The sequence below is a fragment of the Nerophis ophidion genome, linkage group LG12 (genome assembly GCF_033978795.1).
Source record: "Nerophis ophidion isolate RoL-2023_Sa linkage group LG12, RoL_Noph_v1.0, whole genome shotgun sequence".
Lineage (NCBI taxonomy): Eukaryota > Metazoa > Chordata > Actinopteri > Syngnathiformes > Syngnathidae > Nerophis > Nerophis ophidion.
In genome coordinates this window covers 35,788,024-35,807,289 of record NC_084622.1, presented here as the reverse complement: position 1 = coordinate 35,807,289, position 19,266 = coordinate 35,788,024, and the positions used below count along the sequence as shown (strand labels likewise).

Below are 19,266 nucleotides of genomic sequence, written 5' to 3'. Positions count from 1 at the left end.
ACTGCGCCACGCAGGTTGATTGGCAACACTAAAAATTGGCCCTAGTGTGTGAATGTGAGCGTGAATGTTGTCTGTCTATCTGTGTTGGATTATGGTTTACAATTTATGAAAACCTCCAATTGAAGATCACAGAACATTTTAGGTTTAAAAAAACTATAGGCTATGATCTTTGAAATTATAACAAAGGCTTGACATATCTCACTTTGCTTAAAATGGGTTTGTCACATTTTAGTTTCAAATTTTAAGTTAAGTTTGTGACATGAATGGACTTTTGCACAATGTTCAATTAACTGGAGTTTCACCTGTACAGTATTTGACATTCTTAATGCAACCTATTCTTTGGGTGCATTTTTTTACAATGCAAAAAAAAGTTCCAGAGCCTAAGCTCTAGGGGTGTGAAACATATGGCTCATGACATTACAAAACAGCATTACAAACGCCGTTTTTCCAATAATGAATAATCTAAGTACTTTTACGTACATTAGAACCCTGCTATTGTTACTTTTGATCTATTGCGGCACGCTAATTTTGAAGGCGTTTTGTTGATGTCAACAAGACTTCAGAGTCGTTGCAAATTAACTTCAGGAAGTAGATTTCTACGAGTAGAAGCATCAGCCACCACACACACACACGTAATGCACAACTACTACAGGGAATAATAAAGAACAATTCAGTAAAGTAATAATAATGTAATTCTACAAAACCCTATTTGTGGACAAGGAGAGACAAAGTCATAGATGCACTTTCAATCATTTTATTAACTATCAGTGAACACGTTTAACTGGAGCACCAGTCAGAAACATTTCCTTCCACTCAGTCACTCCTCACAGACTACCAATGCAATGGCCCACATACTATTACAACTACAACTCTGAACTGCATACAGCAGATATGTAAAAGTTAAAAGAAAAAAAGTATTGTATGAATTACTTTAACAAGTAATTACATAATTACAGAGTAGTAGTAAATACATTACTTTTTTGGGGAACTAACGAGCATTTTTAAAAATACTTAAAATTATTTGATCTAATACTGGTAAAACACATAGGTATGTACTTAACAGTGATAATATTGTTTTACTTGTCCATACCACTTAAAATGTACAGTAAAAAAAACACTTTGAAATGCAAAGCAAACAATAGCAAATAGTAAACACAACTTCACAAATCCCTGGTTTAGAAACATCCACATCCTGGACTATTTTGTATCCAAAAGTCCATCTGTGACTTTTCATTGATGACCACCATTACCAACCTTGAAATGAAACATCATTCCTGTCAGTCCAGGTTTAGTCATTCCCTTTCCGGTTTCTTTAATTGTAAGTAGGTTCCGTTTCTGTTGTATTTTCTGAAATTGTTTGTTTCGTAAAAAAACTGGAAAGGGAATGTCCCAAATCCCAGATTGACAGCTAAATAAGCCAATCAATGTCCGCAGAGTGCTGAATGAGGAAGTAAAGACTCAGCAGATGTGGACAAAATGATTGGTTGATTTAGCTGTCAATCTTTGACTTGGGACATTCCCTTTCCGGTGTTTATAATTTGTTTTGGCTATTTTGTGTGTATGTTTCTTTCGTCTATTGTTAATTTGTTTTCTCAATTTGTAAGCTTTTAAGGCTTTTCTTTTTATTGTTTTATGAAATTGTAAAAGTGTTTTGTCTTTTGTTTCTGTGTTTTCTAAAATTGTAAAGTGTTTTGTCTATTGTTAATTTGTTTTCTGTAATTGTAATTCATTTTATGGAATAGTTTGCACTTCCAGGTCGCCATAGTAACCAATTGTGGAGAATCCTATTTGATTATTTTGATAAACATTTGTAATTTAACAAACTTTTTTTTTTTTTACAATACCAAGGCTTCTGAAATGTATTTCAAATAATTGTCTTTCTTACCAACACTTGTATTTTGAGACATTTACAGGAAATAAATGTAAAACACAAAGGGACTCAACAGACAAGTAGGAAAATACACTAAAGATGATATATAATAAAAGGTGTTTACTTACCCATCTCGACCTTTACTGACAATTTTGACTTCAAAATAGTAGATCCCGCAGGCAGCAGGAATTGGATGTGTGGCTCGTACTGATGCGGCATCCTTGTGATTTTTTCCATGCCCTACAAATGAAGTACAAAAAAATCTGGCATGAATAAAAAACATGGAAATGGTGTTACTCGACATTTTCAGTTCGAATCTGTCACGTCTTTAAGATCGGTTAGTTTAAAAATCTATAAACTTTCAAAGAGTGGCCAATCAAAAAATGGTGACTGCTTGTAAATAATAATTTAAAGAGGACCTATGATGATTTTCCTCTTTTCTGACTTATAAATGTTGTTACAAAGTTGGATACATGCCAAAGCGTCAAATCATAAGGTTCATGCATGTGGGTGTGAGCTTGCATGCAGTTTATGATGCCTTTGAATGCTGTGTTTTGCAGTATTGTCTCAACAGTAGGCCATTTGTGATGTTACAGATTGACATTTGTACTAATGTGGGTATTGTTCATAGACTACATGCTTTCTGCCAGGCTGTCTCTGCTCTACTCTCTTGTGCCGATGCCTATAACCTCCATTGTCGGATTAGCTGTTAAACTCAAGAGGAAAAAAGAATGCAATTACGACATTACAACTTGTTTAGAGAAAACACAACAAAATGTACAAAAAAGTATTATTTTCATCATATCCTGGCATGTGCGACATGCAGTGAACTTTTTGTATACATCGTACCGACAGTGGGCAGATGTACCCTAGTGTTGTGAACAGCAAATCTATATACTGTTTGACTGACATAAAAAAAATTGTGCTGACATTCATCTTCAAGACATACCGAGTGTCGTAAAATATTTGACATAATTTTAAAAGCACGTCTAGCTCAATAAAATTTAACAGTTAAGGTGATGAACATCATAAGTTTATTCTGAAAACCGTTTCAAAAGTGTTCAATATGTGCACCAACTGTGACACGACACACAACAAGATGGTAGTTAAGCTCTTGCCTAAAATGCTGTAGCATGTCTCTGGTAAGATTATCCAGTGTAGAAGTGATTCGGATAGAGGGGAGATTAATAAAGTACTTCTGATTCTAATTCTGGCCCTGCGATGAGGTGGCGACTTGTCCAGGGTGTACCCTGCCTTCCGCCCGATTGTAGCTGAGATAGGCGCCAGCGCCCCCCGCGACCCCGAAAGGGAATAAGCGGTAGAAAATGGATGGATGGATGGATGATTCTAATTCTAACATAGACCAAATCTTGATTTAATAATACAACTCTAACATTTGACAACCAAACAATTAAACAAGGCGACACGGTAAAGAATCTGGGTATTATCTTCGACCCAACTCTCTCCTTTGAGGCACACATTAAAAGCGTTACTAAAACGGCCTTCTTTCATCTCCGTAATATCGCTAAAATTCGCTCCATTCTGTCCACTAAAGACGCTGAGATCATTATCCATGCGTTTGTTACGTCTCGCCTCGACTACTGTAACGTATTATTTTCGGGTCTCCCCATGTCTAGCATTAAAAGATTACAGTTGGTACAAAATGCGGCTGCTAGACTTTTGACAAGAACAAGAAAGTTTGATCACATTACGCCTGTACTGGCTCACCTGCACTGGCTTCCTGTGCACTTAAGATGTGACTTTAAGGTTTTACTACTTACGTATAAAATACTACACGGTCTAGCTCCATCCTATCTTGCCGATTGTATTGTACCATATGTCCCGGCAAGAAATCTGCGTTCAAAGGACTCCGGCTTATTAGTGATTCCCAAAGCCCAAAAAAAGTCTGCGGGCTATAGAGCGTTTTCCGTTCGGGCTCCAGTACTCTGGAATGCCCTCCCGGTAAAAGTTCGAGATGCCACCTCAGTAGAAGCATTTAAGTCTCACCTTAAAACTCATTTGTATACTCTAGCCTTTAAATAGACTCCCTTTTTAGACCAGTTGATCTGCCGTTTCTTTTCTTTTTCTTCTATGTCCCACTCTCCCTTGTGGAGGGGGTCCGGTCCGATCCGGTGGCCATGTACTGCTTGCCTGTGTATCGGCTGGGGACATCTCTGCGCTGCTGATCCGCCTCCGCTTGGGATGGTTTCCTGCTGGCTCCGCTGTGAACGGGACTCTCGCTGCTGTGTTGGATCCGCTTTGGACTGGACTCTCGCGACTGTGTCATGTTAGACCCGCTCGACATCCATTGCTTTCCTCCTCTCTAAGGTTCTCATAGTCATCATTGTCACCGACGTCCCACTGGGTCATTATTGTCACTGATGTCCCGCTTGGTGTGAGTTTTCCTTGCCCTTATGTGGGCCTACCAAGGATGTCATGGTGGTTTGTGCAGCCCTTTGAGACACTAGTGATTTATGGCTATATAAGTAAACATTGATTGATTGATTGATTGATATGCTTCAATACATTCTGTGGAAATTTGAAGTTATTTCAACAAAAATAGCCTAAATTACTCGCCTGCGAAATATTAAATTTTTTGGGACACCTCGTATATTTATTTGTACATTTTCAGATGATATATTTTGATACTTTAGGAGAGGGTGGGACGTGGATGCCTTCAATTGCAATCTAAAGAGAACGCCTCAATACACAAAACGTTATGTAAGTGAGTAGTGACTGTAGTCTGGAGCAAAATTTGCGCATAAATTACACCACAGTATAGCAAATACATTCTATCTAAATAAATTTGGAGTAAAAACGGCAGATTTTGTTGGCTCTAAAGTCTAAACTGTTCGAGCGTAGTCTACACCATACTGAGGAAAGGGTCCAAGGACACCAAAATAATATCTAATTGGTGAACAAGTTATTTTTATGAAAACGTTGCTGATGGTGGGCTTAATGCAAAAGCAGCTAAAGGAGCAAGGTAAATGTTTGGCGGTGTCCCGATACAAGTTTTTTACTTCCAAAAACCAATATTGATCTGATAAGATGCAAGCACAAATCATTCAAACTTGTATTACTTATTTTGTATTAAGGGTCTCTGCAGCTTTCAACAAGTCAAATAAAATATATTTTTTTAGTAGGGATGCCATCCATCCATCAATTTCCTACCGCTTGTCCCTCTCAAGGTCACGGGGGGGCTGGAGCCTATTCCATTGTCTAAATATTTGGTTAAGTGTGGAAAAAAACACATTTTGAATGCAGTTGGTTTTAAAGATGTGAACCGGAGGGTCACAGAACAAATGTTTAACAGAGGGGTGTCCAAAGTGTAGCCCGCAGCTTCATTCTTATTGGCCCGCGACACATTCTAAAGACAAAATAAACACGTCTCAAATTAAAACAAAAAACGCACCGAATCCAGAGTTTCACGTTGTTCCCATTGGGTTTAGATTCATTTCTTACCCTCATGTGGACCTGAGCCTAAGATGTCAATGTGGCTTGTGCAGCCCATTGAAACAGTTGTGATTAAGAACTATACAAGTAAACTTTGATTGGTTGATTGATCAAATGTTTCTTTCACCACCTTAAAAATTGACACAAACTGCACTGCACGCTAGTAAGGGTGGGAAGGAATATTGAACTGCACGCTAGTAACGGTGGGAAGGAATATTGAACAACAAATTATGAAGTGAAAAAGCCATGGAAGCACATTTAATCAATTTATTAGACAAAGGTAAAAACGCACACCGAAACTTAGAACTGCATTATGCCAGATATATGAAGTTTAAGTAAATTAATTTTCCTAGTGATTGATTACATTTATTAAACAGTAATTCCATTAGTAATTTTCAGAACACAGCCTGTCAAACAGCATCATGAAGCAGTTGGCAAATTGGTGTTCCTGGCTAAAAGTTAAAGTACCAATGACTGTCACACACACACTAGGTGTGGTGAGATTGTCCTCTGCATTTGACCCATCATCCTCACCCTCTGCGAGGTGAGGGGAGCAGTGAGCAGTAGCAACATCTTTTTGTGTATCCATCCATTTCCTACCGCTTGTCCCTTTCAGTGTCACGGGGTGTGCTGGAGCCTGTGTATGTCCTATAATAAGGTTTATTGTTAAAGGTCAATTATTTTCATGTTGCTGCTGGTGTTTAAACACATCCTCTTAAACCAGGGCACTTTATTTCACATGTTGTTCTTTTGTGGGTTTTTTAGTTGAAGAATTGAGCATATCCAAATGTTTTTCAAAGATGGTTGAAGAGAACTGACTTTTCTAAGATTAATTTCAAGGATTTTTCTTTTTTTTTTTTAATTTATCTCAAAACACCTCTTAAATTGGGATTCTATTATGTAAAACCTACTTTTCTTACTTCAGTCCTGAAAATGTTATATCAAGGCATGGTTGAGATATTTAGTTACGTCAACGGATATTTCCATTTATGGGTTAGTTTATGGGCCAAACTATATTGGTATATGAGTTTTGATCCATATCGCCCAGCCCTACACTCACGTTAGCGACAGTGCTAGCAGAGTTCCGGGATGTTCTCTGTGTTTAAATTAGCGTTACAGTAGGACTTATGATGGCATTGTGTTTATATGTAGGAGTGCACATGTGTACCTTATTGGAGTGTTATTAATGAAATAGTGATATTTAAGACATTTCATATTGCTACAATTTTTTTTCGTGCTACAAAAAAAATGTGCTACAAGTTGTTTTCATTTAGTAGCACCGGTGCTACTAAATGTTATTTGATACAATTTAGGTAAAAACAAAGTAGAATAAAATAAATTGTTCTTGATAACCCGTCAAGATTTAAAGACATGTTGACTTAAAATGTTGCTAGTCTATGGCTTTACATGCCTACAGTGTTACATGAATATAAATATTGTCACCATCGACATATGCAAATGCTTGTGCATGTGTCTGTCCAGTTGAATGGGTGCAGCAACATCTACTTTTAGCGCATCCCCTGAAAACCACCATGCTGGGGTTCAATGTCTGACAAACACGAACACAAATCGGGAAACCAGGTCATATAATAGCTGCAATGTGAATGCTTCTCCCCTATCGTATGATACATAAAACCAATAGAATGACTCCGAATGCAAATAATACAGCTATTCAGTTTGTTTCATAAAAGCACAAGGTATAGGTATATAAAAAGTGTATCCCTACCTGACTTCTGTTGTGCTGTGGGGGCTGGCGTTGTATAGAAAATAAAAAAAACTTTACTCTCTAGGGTGGTATGAGGCACTCCCCTAATATTGGAAAACATTGGAATGATATACAGACCGCATTTTCTCCAACTTAACTTTGGCCAGTCCCCCCAGACAGTGCAGACACACCAATCAGCATATTTATAAATGTATTATAAAACTCCTGATAGGAATTCACCATTTGCTTTATTTGTTACATCTTTGTCACATGGGACAATGCACATTAATAAACATATAAAATGTAAAGGTACCAAATCGTAGCCAAAAGCTAGGTTCCATCGAGCTCGGTTGATGACCTACGATCAGGAACAAAGTGACCAGAGTAGTTGTAGTGCATAAGGCAGATGGAGAAGTACTAAATTGTTGCCTATAATAATATATAATAATAATAATATAATTATAATATAATAATAATTGTTGTTTTCTTATTGATACTTTTATTTATTCTCCATTGACTAGTTATAATTATATGCTTTTACTTGAAATTGTAATGAGTTTGTGGACCCCATGAAGACTAGTGGGTTGTTGTGGCAACCAGCTAATGGGGATCCTTAATAAAAATCTAAATCAAATCAATAACTGTGCTGAAGGAAAAAAAATACATATGCTCTTTTGGTTACTATTATTGCGCATTGTCCTAATACATAAGTAGTTAGTAATAACTGATGTATTTACGTATGAAATATTGCACAAAATATGAATACATAACTTTTAGAATGGAAATAGTAACCCCCAAATATCTATTACAAATAATGTCAATAATTTCTAGCTTTCTTTTAAATCCATGATCTTGTCCTTCAATGTCATGTATTACCAATAACTCATCAGATACTAAAGCCAAAACAAAGTCTACTATTAGCAAAGATGAGCAAAAAACTAAAGTATATGGAGAACTTTAAGGCAAAGGAAACCGGCCAGGGGCTCCCACTAATTGAATGTTATGGTGAGTTTTTTCATGTACCGGGATTCATTATTCATGCCCTTATTTGCTATCTTTGTGCCACATGAGGAAGGTCGGTCCGTAAAAAATAATGCCTACAATCAACTGCTTTTACAAAATGTTGGAGACCCCTGTAATATATTGTATTTTTAATCTTTTGTGATATTGACGCATTAGTACCTAATTTTGTGTGTGTGTGTGTTTAACGTTTGTTATTGTGCCTTTCTTGTTTGCACCGCAAAATAAAACGCTGTCTACACCACAAGTTCCTGACAAATAAAATTAACTTGAATGGATTTAGACAAGGTTTAGCAAGCGGACTTTGGCTAAAATTACATTTATTTTTTACACAACTTAGTCTCACACTAGTTAGCTAGCTAGCAAGGCACAAGCCAACTATCTCACAGAGTTGAGAGTCCATCCTCCAGATGTGTCATAAAACGTGGTCTGCTTAGCAAAATGAGTAAGGTATTTATGTTTTTAACAAGAATAAGAGGAAATGACCACACACTTAACATGTTTTCACCTGCAATGTGGTTTCAAGTGGCAGCACAAATTTGCGTCAGTCCTAAAAAACACGAGTGTTGACGTCACGACTATTGCCGACAATAAATGTTGTTGTTATTTGTCATCGAAAGAGTATGTTTCATTTACATCATGGCGGTTGATTGTTTTATAAAAAATCTGTAGTCTGGGAGATTCATCTGACTCAGTGTTCTGTATGAAGATGTCTTCAATGACCTTGTATGCCCTTCCAGCTTTGAATTTGAAAAAAAAAAATATGATGAACATTAATTAAACTCCCCAGCTCTATATTGTTCGTACTGGAACTCTGAAAGATTAGTCTGGGAGGCTTCTGAATTCAAAAATCATCCTTAACAGTCTTACACTGGCCCTTGGCAATCATGTTGTCCATCTTGAACTGCGAAAATTAGCACTTTAGTCAAAATAGCATTCAAACCACATGAGAGAGCGCGTCAGTGGCCTATTAATGTGTCATTCCTGAACACTTTTTAGGCACACTAAGACTCAACCATGACATGGCATGTTTGGATTTAAAAGGTAGTCTTAATTAGATATAATGCAAGAAAAAAATATTATAAAAAACAGTAGAACATCAAAAATATTGATTGGATACACACACACACGCACACACATATATATATAACCATATATATATACATACACACAAACACACACATATATACATATATCTACATACATAAGTATATCTACATCAGTGGTTATTAACCTTGTTGGAGGTACTGAACCGCACCAGTTTCATATGTCCATAGTGAAAAATAAAATGTTTTTCAAATTCAAGACAAAGTTATATGATCCGTTACTGGTGCACAACCCTGCATGAACATCAGTTTTTTCAAAGAACAAAACCAACACAGTGCATGAACTCGTAACTAATCACACACCTGCAAATCAGTTTGGGTTCTGCTGTTGCCGTATCCCTAATATGCCGATAGGGAGAAGTTTTTATGTACACGATGAGTCAGGTGTGGCTTGAGTGGAGGCTCCACCGAACCCCTGAGGCCGACTCAAATAACCCCTAGGGTTCGATCGAACCCTGGTTGAGAACCACTGATCTACATACATACATACGTATATCTACATACATATATATATATATATATATATATATATATATATATACACACACATACATATATTAACATATATATACATATATTAACATGTATATACATATATATATATATATATATATATATATATATATATATGTGTATGTATGTGTATATATATATATATATATATATATATATATATATGTATGTGTATATATATATATATACATAAATATACACACACATATATATACATTTTTACACATATTTACACACACACACATACACATATATATATATATATATATATATATATATATATATATATATATATATATATATATATATATTTATATATATATACATATATTTATATATTAGGGTTGCAAATCTTTGGGTGTCCCACGATTTGATTCAATATCGATTCTTGGGGTCGCGATTCCAGTATATATCGATTTTTTCATTTCAACACAATTCTCGATTCAAAAACGATATTTTTCTGATTCAAAACGATTCTGTATTCATTCAATACATAGGATTTCAGCAGGATCTACCCCAGTCTGCTGACATGCTAGCAGAGTAGTAGATTTTTTTTTTAAAAAGCTTTTATAATTGTAAAGGACAATGTTTTATCAACTGATTGCAATAATGTAGATTTGTTTTCACTATTAAACAAACCAAAAATATGACTTATTTTATTTGGTGAAAACATTGGACACAGTGTGTTGTCAAGCTTATGAGATGTGATGCAAGTGTAAGCCACTGTGAAACTATTGTTCTTTTTTTTTTTTTTTTTATAAATGTCTAATGATAATGTCAATGAGGGACTTTTAATCACTGCTATGCTGAAATTATAACTAATACTGATACTGTTGTTAATAATATTCATTTTTGTTTCACTTCTTTTGATTTGTTCTGTGTCGTGTTTGTGTCTCCTAAATTGCTCTGTTTGTTGCAGTTCTGAGTGTTACTGGGTCAGGTTTGGTTTTGGAATGGGATTGCATTGTTATGGTATTGCTATGTATTGGTTTGTTGGAGTGATACAAAAAAAAAAAAAAAATATCTAATAGAAAATATATTTTTTTTAAAATAAAAATCGATTCTGAATCGCACAACGTGAGAATCACGATTCGTATTCAAATCGATTTTTTCCCACACCCCTAATATATATATATATATATATATATATATATATATATATATATATATATATATATATATATATATATATATATATATATATATATATATATATATATGTATATATATATGAGGGTTCCTGGTTCAATCCCCACCTTCTACCAACCTCATCATGTTTGTTTTGTCCTTGAGCAAGACACTTCACCCTTGCTTCTGATGGGTCGTGGTTAGGGCCTTGCATGGCAGCCCCCCGCCATCAGTGTGTGAATGTGGAAATAGTGTCAAAGCACTTTTGAGTAACCTTGAACGTAGAAAAGCTCTATACATGTATAACCCATTTACCATGTTTATACACAAATATATCCATCCATTTCTACCGCTTGTTCCCTCTGGGGTTGGGGGGAGGGGGGGGGGCGCGCTGGTGCCTATCTCAGCTACAATCGGGCGGAAGGCGGGGTATACATATATATATATATATATATCCATCCATCCATCCATTTTCTACCGCTTATTCCCTTTTGGGGTCACGGGGGGCGCTGGCGCCTATCTCAGCTACAATCGGGCGGAAGGCGGGGTACACCCTGGACAAGTCGCCACCTCATCGCAGGGCCAACACAGATAGACAGACAACATTCACGCTCACATTCACACACTAGGGCCAATTTAGTGTTGCCAATCAACCTATCCCCAGGTGCATATCTTTGGAAGTGGGAGGAAGCCGGAGTACCTGGAGGGAACCCACGCATTCACGGGGAGAACATGCAAACTCCACACAGAAAGATCCCGAGCCTGGATTTGAACCCAGGACTGCAGGACCTTCGTATTGTGAGGCAGACGCACTAACCCCTCTGCCACCGTGAAGCCCATATATATATATTAGGGGTGTAACGGTACACAAAAATCTCGGTTCGGTACGTAGCTCGGTTTAGAGGTCACGGTTCCGTTCACTTTCGGTACAATAAGAAAACAACAAAATATAAATTTTTGGGTTATTTATTTACCAAATTTGTAAACAATGGCTTTATCCTTTTAACATTGGGAACACTATAATAATTCTACCCACGTTAATCCACATTAAACTGCCTCAAATTGTTGCTTTGATTAAATAAAATGACAAAACCTTTCTTCTACATATAAAAAGTGCAACATTAAACAGTTTCAAGTCAACTCATCATGCTTAATTTATTACAGCATTTGGGAAGCCTGTAGTTGACTATTATACACACACACTCACGCACGCGCACGCACGCGCGCACACGCACACACACACACACACACACACACACACACACACACACACACACACACACACAGCAAAATGAGCTAACGTAACGCTAAAAGCTAATTAGCCTTTACCTCAACCCAGAACTATGAGAGAGCTGAGCAGCAGTTTAAGTTTCTAGAAGGTCAACGGGCTCATAGTGATGTTTGTAATAGTTGTGACTGGGAAGCGTTTTTCATAATTTGGAGAGTGTACGATGTCAGCTGCTCACTTGCAAAACACATATCTGCTCATCTCGGCTGGAGCACTCACTCCATGCTTTCTGAATACGCACTGCTGATTGGCTGTTACATCGCTCTGAATACGCACTGCAGATTGGCTTTGTGTGTAACCAATCAGATGGTTGTGTGGGCGGGACAATGCTGGGTGCTCACTGCTCAGACAGAGGCAGAAAGCAGAGCAGCTTGTTAAGACTTTAGATTACAAACTCGTTCGATACACCCTCGTACCGAACCGAAAGCCCCGTACCGAAACGGTTCAATACAAATACACGTACCGTTACACCCCTAATATATATACAGTGGGGCTAAAAAGTATTTAGTCAGCCACCGATTGTGCAAGGCAAGTTCTCCCATTTAAAATGATGACAGAGGTCTGTAATTTTCATCATAGGTACACTTCAACTGTGAGAGACAGAATGAGAAAAAAAAAAAAATCCAGGAATTCACATTGTAGGAATTTTAAAGAATTCATTTGTAAATTATGGTGGAAAATAAGTATTTAGTCACTTCAAACAAGGAAAATCTCTGGCTCTCACAGACCTGTAACTTCTTTTTTAAGAAGCTCTTCTGTCCTCCACTCGTTACCTGTATTAATGGCACTTGTTTGACTTGTTATATGTATAAAACACACATGTCCACAGCCTCAAACAGTCAGACTCCAAACTCCACTATGGCCAAGACCAAAGAGCTGTCAAAGGACACCAGGAAAATAATTGTAGACCTGCACCAGACTGGGAAGAGTGAATCTACAATAGGCAAGCAGTATGGTGTGAAAAAATTAACTGTGGGAGCATATATCAGAAAATGGAAGACATACAAGACCACTGATAATCTCCTTGATCTGGGGCTCAACACAAAATCTCATCCCGTGGGGTCAAAATGATCATGAGAACGGTGAGCAAAAATCCCAGAACCACATGGAGGAACCTGGTGAATGACCTGCAGAGAGCTGGGACCAAAGTAACAAAGGTTACCATCAGTAACACACTACGCAGACAGGGAATCAAATCCTGCAGTGCCAGACGTCTCCCCCTGCTTAGGCCAGTGCATGTCCAGGCCCGTCTGAAGTTTGCCAGAGAGCACATGGGAGAATGTCATGTGGTCAGATGAAACCAAAACATGACTTTTTAGTACAAACTCAACTCGTCGTGTTTGGAGGAAAAAGAATACAGAGTTGCATCCCAAGAACACCATACCTACTGTGAAGCATGGGGGTGGAAACATCATGCTTTGGGGCTGTTTTTCTGCTAGGGGGACAGGACGATTGATCCGTGTTAAGGAAACAATGAATGGGGCCATGAATCGTGAGATTTTGAGCCAAAACCTCCTTCAATCAGTGAGAGCTTTGAATGGTTGACCAAATACTTATTTTCCACCATTATTTACAAATAAATTCTGTAAAATTCCTACAATATGAATTCCTGGCTTTTTTTTCACATTCTGTCTCTCACAGTTTCAGTGTACTTATGATGAAAATTAAAGACCTCTGTCACCATTTTAGGGGGGAGAACTTGCACAATCGGTGGCTGACTAAATACTTTTTTGCCCCACTGTATATATATATATATATATATATATATATATATATATATATACACACACACATATATATATATATACATACATACATATATACATACATACACACATATATAAATACATACATACATATATACATAAATATATATATATATATATATATATATATATATATACACAGACACAGATATCTATATATATATTGGCCCTGCGATGTGGTGGGGACTTGTCCTGGGTGTACACCGCCTACCGCCCAAATGCAGCTGAGATAGGCTCAAGCGACCCCCTGCAACCCCAAAAGAGACAAGCTGTAGAAAATGGATGAATGGAGATATATATATGTGTGTGTGTGTATACCGTATTTCCTTGAATAGCTGCTGGGGTGCTAATTAATTAAAAACCTCTTCTCACTCCTGCGCTTACCAATGGCATACAGTAAAAAATTGAGTGTGATGAAAAAAAGAATTAATAAAAAATTATTCTGCGGCCACGGCCCGGTGGTTGGGGACCACTGCTCTACAACATGTCATCGCGACCGCCATTACACAACGTTATCTGCGTGTCGGCCGGACGCATGCATTTTGCTGCTTCTCATATGAGATTGCAAGGCATACTTGGTCAACAGTCATACCTTTTACACTGATGGTTGGGATATAAACATTTTTAACACTCTTACTAATATGGGCTACACTCTGTGAACCCACACCAAACACATTTCTGGAGATCATCGGCTCTGTAACACATTATAAACGCAACATAAGAATTACCCACAATGCCATCCATCCATGACTCTTGGCTATATCATACACGCGCCCTCAACCCCGCCCACCTCAACCGACGCACGGAGAGGGGTGTGGGGTTTGGTGCTAGCGGGGTGTATAATAATACCAAGAGTCATGGATGCATGGCATTGTGGGTAATTCTTATGTTGCGTTTATAATGTGTTACAGAGCCGATGTTCTCACGAAATGTGTTTGGTGTGGGTTCACAGAGTGTGGCACATATTAGTAAGAGTGTTAAAGTTTTATATCACAACCATCAGTGTGATCTGTATGGCTGTGGAACAAGACCTCTGGTTTACACAGTAAAAGCAAAAAAAACTCCTCTGCCATTTTGAAAATGAAGACAGCCTATCTCAGCTACAATCGGGTGAAAGGCGGTGTACACCCTGGACAAGTCGCCATTTCATCGCAGGGCCAACACAGATAGACAGACAACATTCACACTCACATTTACACACTAAAGCCACTTTAGTGTTGCCAATCTACCTATCCCCAGGTGCATGTCTTTGGAAGAGGGAGGAAGCCGGAGTACCCGGAGGGAACCCACGCATTCACAGGGAGAACATGCAAACTCCACACAGAAAGATCCCGAGCCTGGAATTGAACCCCAGACTACTCAGGACCTTCGTATTGTGAGGCAGACGCACTTGCCCCTCTGCCACCGTGAAGCCCATATATATATATATATATATATATATATATATATATATATATATATATATATATATATATATATATATATATATATATATATATATATATATATATATATATATATATATATATATATATATATATTGTATAGTTCATGTTCTATCTCTCTGCATGACATACTGTATCTGAACAACTGAAAGGCTGCTATTCCCAAATGGACATTTAATATGAATGTGCCTTAAATAGTCAAAACTGCTATGGTGTTGAAGTGATGACAACACAATGCTACGTCCTCTCTCGTGACATATTGAAAAGAAACAGAAAATCAAGGTTTGACAGAAACGATATATCGTGGTGATCTTTACGTAAGCAAATATTTTTTTTACCCATCCGTGTGCGGGATTAACGGAAAAGACGACCAGATTGTCAGGAAGATCGGTGCATTTGGCCTCATGCCTGCGCAGAGGCCTCCACCTTGGCAGCAGCTGTTGAAACCGAGCTGGATGCCTGTTAGGATGGATCATTCTGTTGTTAGGCTCGCTGCAAAACGAGTCTATTTTACCGAATAACTAACAACCCTGTGAATAAATAATAATGTTGTGCTTGTTCGTGACAAAAACAACAACCATTTGGAGCCTTCAACTCCACATTGTCGTGTTAAAGGTTAACACGTACTGTATGGTTAGTATCCATCGTGTGGCCTGTTTTTCTTAACATTCAACCCCCGATGCGATGTTACTTAGTCTGCCGTCAAATAAACAAGATTGGTCAACGGTGGTTAGCTGGCAAGCTAACTAGCGTGCTTGCATAAGTTGTAGCTTGTAGCTAAGCTGCCAAATAGTAGCAGATGTGCATCACTATTGCTTTCATAAACTACAGTTTGTCTAACATACTGCCGTGTAGCTAAAACACCACGTTAAGAGAATCCGCGTTTAAAAGGGGGCCATTGTCAGTGTTAATAATCGCCGTAGTTCTCCATTTCTGCTCATTTGCGAGCAAAGCAAGGTTAAGAGCAGATAGACTAGCGATTGTCACAATTGCAGACTTTAGAATGGCAACCGTTGTGACTAATATGAGTTTTGATAATCTAACGTTACTACCCCATACACTTCATCCTGGGCCGGGACTCTAACCTTTGTAATGGACCCTCAGGTTGTTCTGTGAGAGCCCGATGTAGCTGTATTTATCCTTGGGGCTCCAGGACCGAGGTAAAGGGGTCTCTTCCTCGTTCACGGCCGGGTAAAGCCGCTTGAGTCGCTCGTTCAGCTCGTGTTCCTGGTAGTTAAAAGCAGGATCCCCCAACGACAGGCTCCCTGCAGCAAGCTCTGCCATTTTTCCGCTCCGTTTTTTTGGGTGTCTTTAATCTCCGATTCACGGCCAAAAGAAGTGTGCGCTGAAAGCGAGAGGGACTGGGAAGGAGAAAAATAGCAGCAGTGTGACATCCCCGGATAAGCAGCAGGGTCTCGTCACTGTTTGCCGCAGCAGGGTTGTTTGGGTGTTGTAGTTCTTACCGCCGTTTACCTTCATGCGAACGTGTCCGTGAAAGACTACAACTTCTTTGCTACCGCCCTATTGAGGGGTCCTTCACCAAGTAATGTGCCTAGAAAATGTAGTTTTTCCCCAATGAAGTGCCCTAAATTGTTTTATACACTTTTGTATACGAATACATTCCACTTTTCAGTCTATATAGTTGATGTGTTGGTAAAAATTAAGTGTGATAAAGTAAGCCTAGATTACTAAAAAAATAACATTATATTTGTTGTTACTGCATGTTTCATTCAACTTTTTTATTTTTACATATTCATTACATATTTCACCAACAAAATATGTCTATAAAGTTATATAAATATACACACACACATATATACATACATATATATATATACAAATAAACATACATATATAGACATACAACTATACATAAATACACACACACATATACATATACATATATATATATATATATCCATCCATCAATTTTCTACCGCTTATTCCCTTTGGGGTCGCGGGGCGCGCTGGTGCCTATCTCAGCTACAATCGGGCAGAAGGCGGCGTACACCCTGGACAAGTCGGAAGTGGGAGGAAGCCGGAGTACCCGGAGGGAACCCACGCATTCACGGGGAGGACACGCAAACTCCACATAGAAAGATCCCGAGTCTGGGATTGAACCCTGACTACTCAGGACCTTTGTATTGTGAGGCAGACGCACTAACCCCTCTTCCACCGTGAAGCCCTATATATATATATATATATATATATATATATATAGATATATATATATATATATATATATATATATATATATATATATATATATATATATATATATGTATATATACATATATATATATATATATATATATATATATATATATATATATATATATATGTATATATACATATATATATATATATATATATATGTATACATACATATATATATATATATATATATATATATATTTATATATATATATATATATATACACCCTATAGTTCCCCTTCTTATAGAGAGGAACCACCAACCCCATTCTGCCAATCTAGAGTTAGTGCTCCCGATGCCCACGCAATGTTGTAAAGTCTTGTCCACCCAGACAGCCCCACAGCATCCAGAGCCTTCCCCCGATGAGGAAGGAACCTCAGAGGAGGCAAAACAAAAAACAGCGGGGACAGAGTAATAGGGAAAGCAGGCAAACGACAGAAACATAACAATACCCGCCACCCCCTTTAATGGACGCCACCTGGTGGCTTACCTGGCTTCTCAAGTAACCGGTCATAAAAGGTGGATAATAAAGTGGGGTCGAGAAAAAGAGATTTTGAAACCCAGGAAAGGTCTTCCGGGCCATACCCTTCCCAGACAACCAACTAATGAAAACCAGTGCTCCTTGTTTTTACATCTAAAATGGCCTTACTGGTAAATGCAGAATGAACATCAATAAGCCACTACCGGCACTTCCGGAATGCCCATGGGACTGGAGACAATGGGTTTAAGGAGGGACTTGTAGAAAACAGGATGCATCTTGAAGGAGTCTGGAAGACGTAGTCAAACGGAAGAGGGATGGATGACTCTCCCAATAGGATAAGGACCTATGAATCATGGTTGAAGCCTTTTAGGGTCCACATGATGAGGTAGATTGCGAGAAGATAACCACACCTTTTGGCCAGGCTTGTATTGAAGCGCTCCGCTACGAGGGCGGTTGCCAAGGCACAGGTTGTGTTTGAAGATGCAAAACAGAGCAGCTCAATTATTACATCAAGCTTGGCTTGCAAGGACAGCCACGGAGAAATCTGCAACTTCAGATTCCAGTGATGGTAAATAAGAACGATCTTCCATTTGTTCACGTTGCTTTAATAAATTATAGCAGTGAAATACAATAACAAAACATGTTATCAACGTATTCCTAAGTGCCGTCTGGCATAACTTCAACACGTCATCCACTTCCTGTTTGCGTGTGTGTCACAATAATAGTACCGTGGTGCAACATTCTCTATCTCCCCCTGAGCCTTTAACATATGTAAACCAAGGCTGAAAAGTAATAATAAGCACAAATTATGTGATAATCATTAATGAGAACATAACAAATGGTGATGAGGAACATAGAACTAACATTCACCACCCATAAACGCCTTAAATGTTACCCCATCTCATAGTCTTTATGCCAGGCAGGCGCGCCGGGCTTCCTGGTGGATCGGCGCAGGCCCACGGCTGATGGTGTAGCGGGCGACTGGGGAGGGGCAGTCGATGGGGCCGCAGGAGCAGGCGACGGCCTGGCGAGGGTACTGCGATCTGGGGTCGCAGGCGCGGTGGACCTCTCAGTGAGTTGGGAAGGGTCCATGGGAGGCCGGGCAGGTGGCAGGGTGGGCCGTGATGATACAGGGGGTTTCGTCGCAGGTGGCATATGAGGTCTGCTGCGCCGCCAGTCGACCTGGATATGAGTGGCCAGTTGGAGTAACGGTCCACGATTACTAGGTAGTGTACACCCCTATGGACGAAGAAGTCTGCGCATATAGCTTGGAAGG

The 19,266-nt window shown here is 38.5% G+C and overlaps 1 protein-coding gene across 2 annotated transcripts in view; it reads right to left on the bottom strand.

Moving 5' to 3' along the window:
* Nucleotides 1-16,771, bottom strand: part of ranbp10 (RAN binding protein 10) — a 55,634-nt gene extending 38,863 nt beyond the window's left edge. The window contains exons 1-2 of one of the 2 annotated variants that reach the window (XM_061917465.1): nt 16,380-16,771; nt 1,999-2,110 (exon numbers count right to left, since the gene is read on the bottom strand). In XM_061917465.1, coding sequence (XP_061773449.1) covers nt 1,999-2,110; nt 16,380-16,578 — 311 coding nt within the window. In that variant the 5' untranslated portion in view covers nt 16,579-16,771. The remainder of the gene's footprint in view (nt 1-1,998; nt 2,111-16,379) is intronic. The other variant, XM_061917466.1, reaches the window with a different exon arrangement.
* Between the last annotated feature and the right edge of the window lie 2,495 nt (nt 16,772-19,266).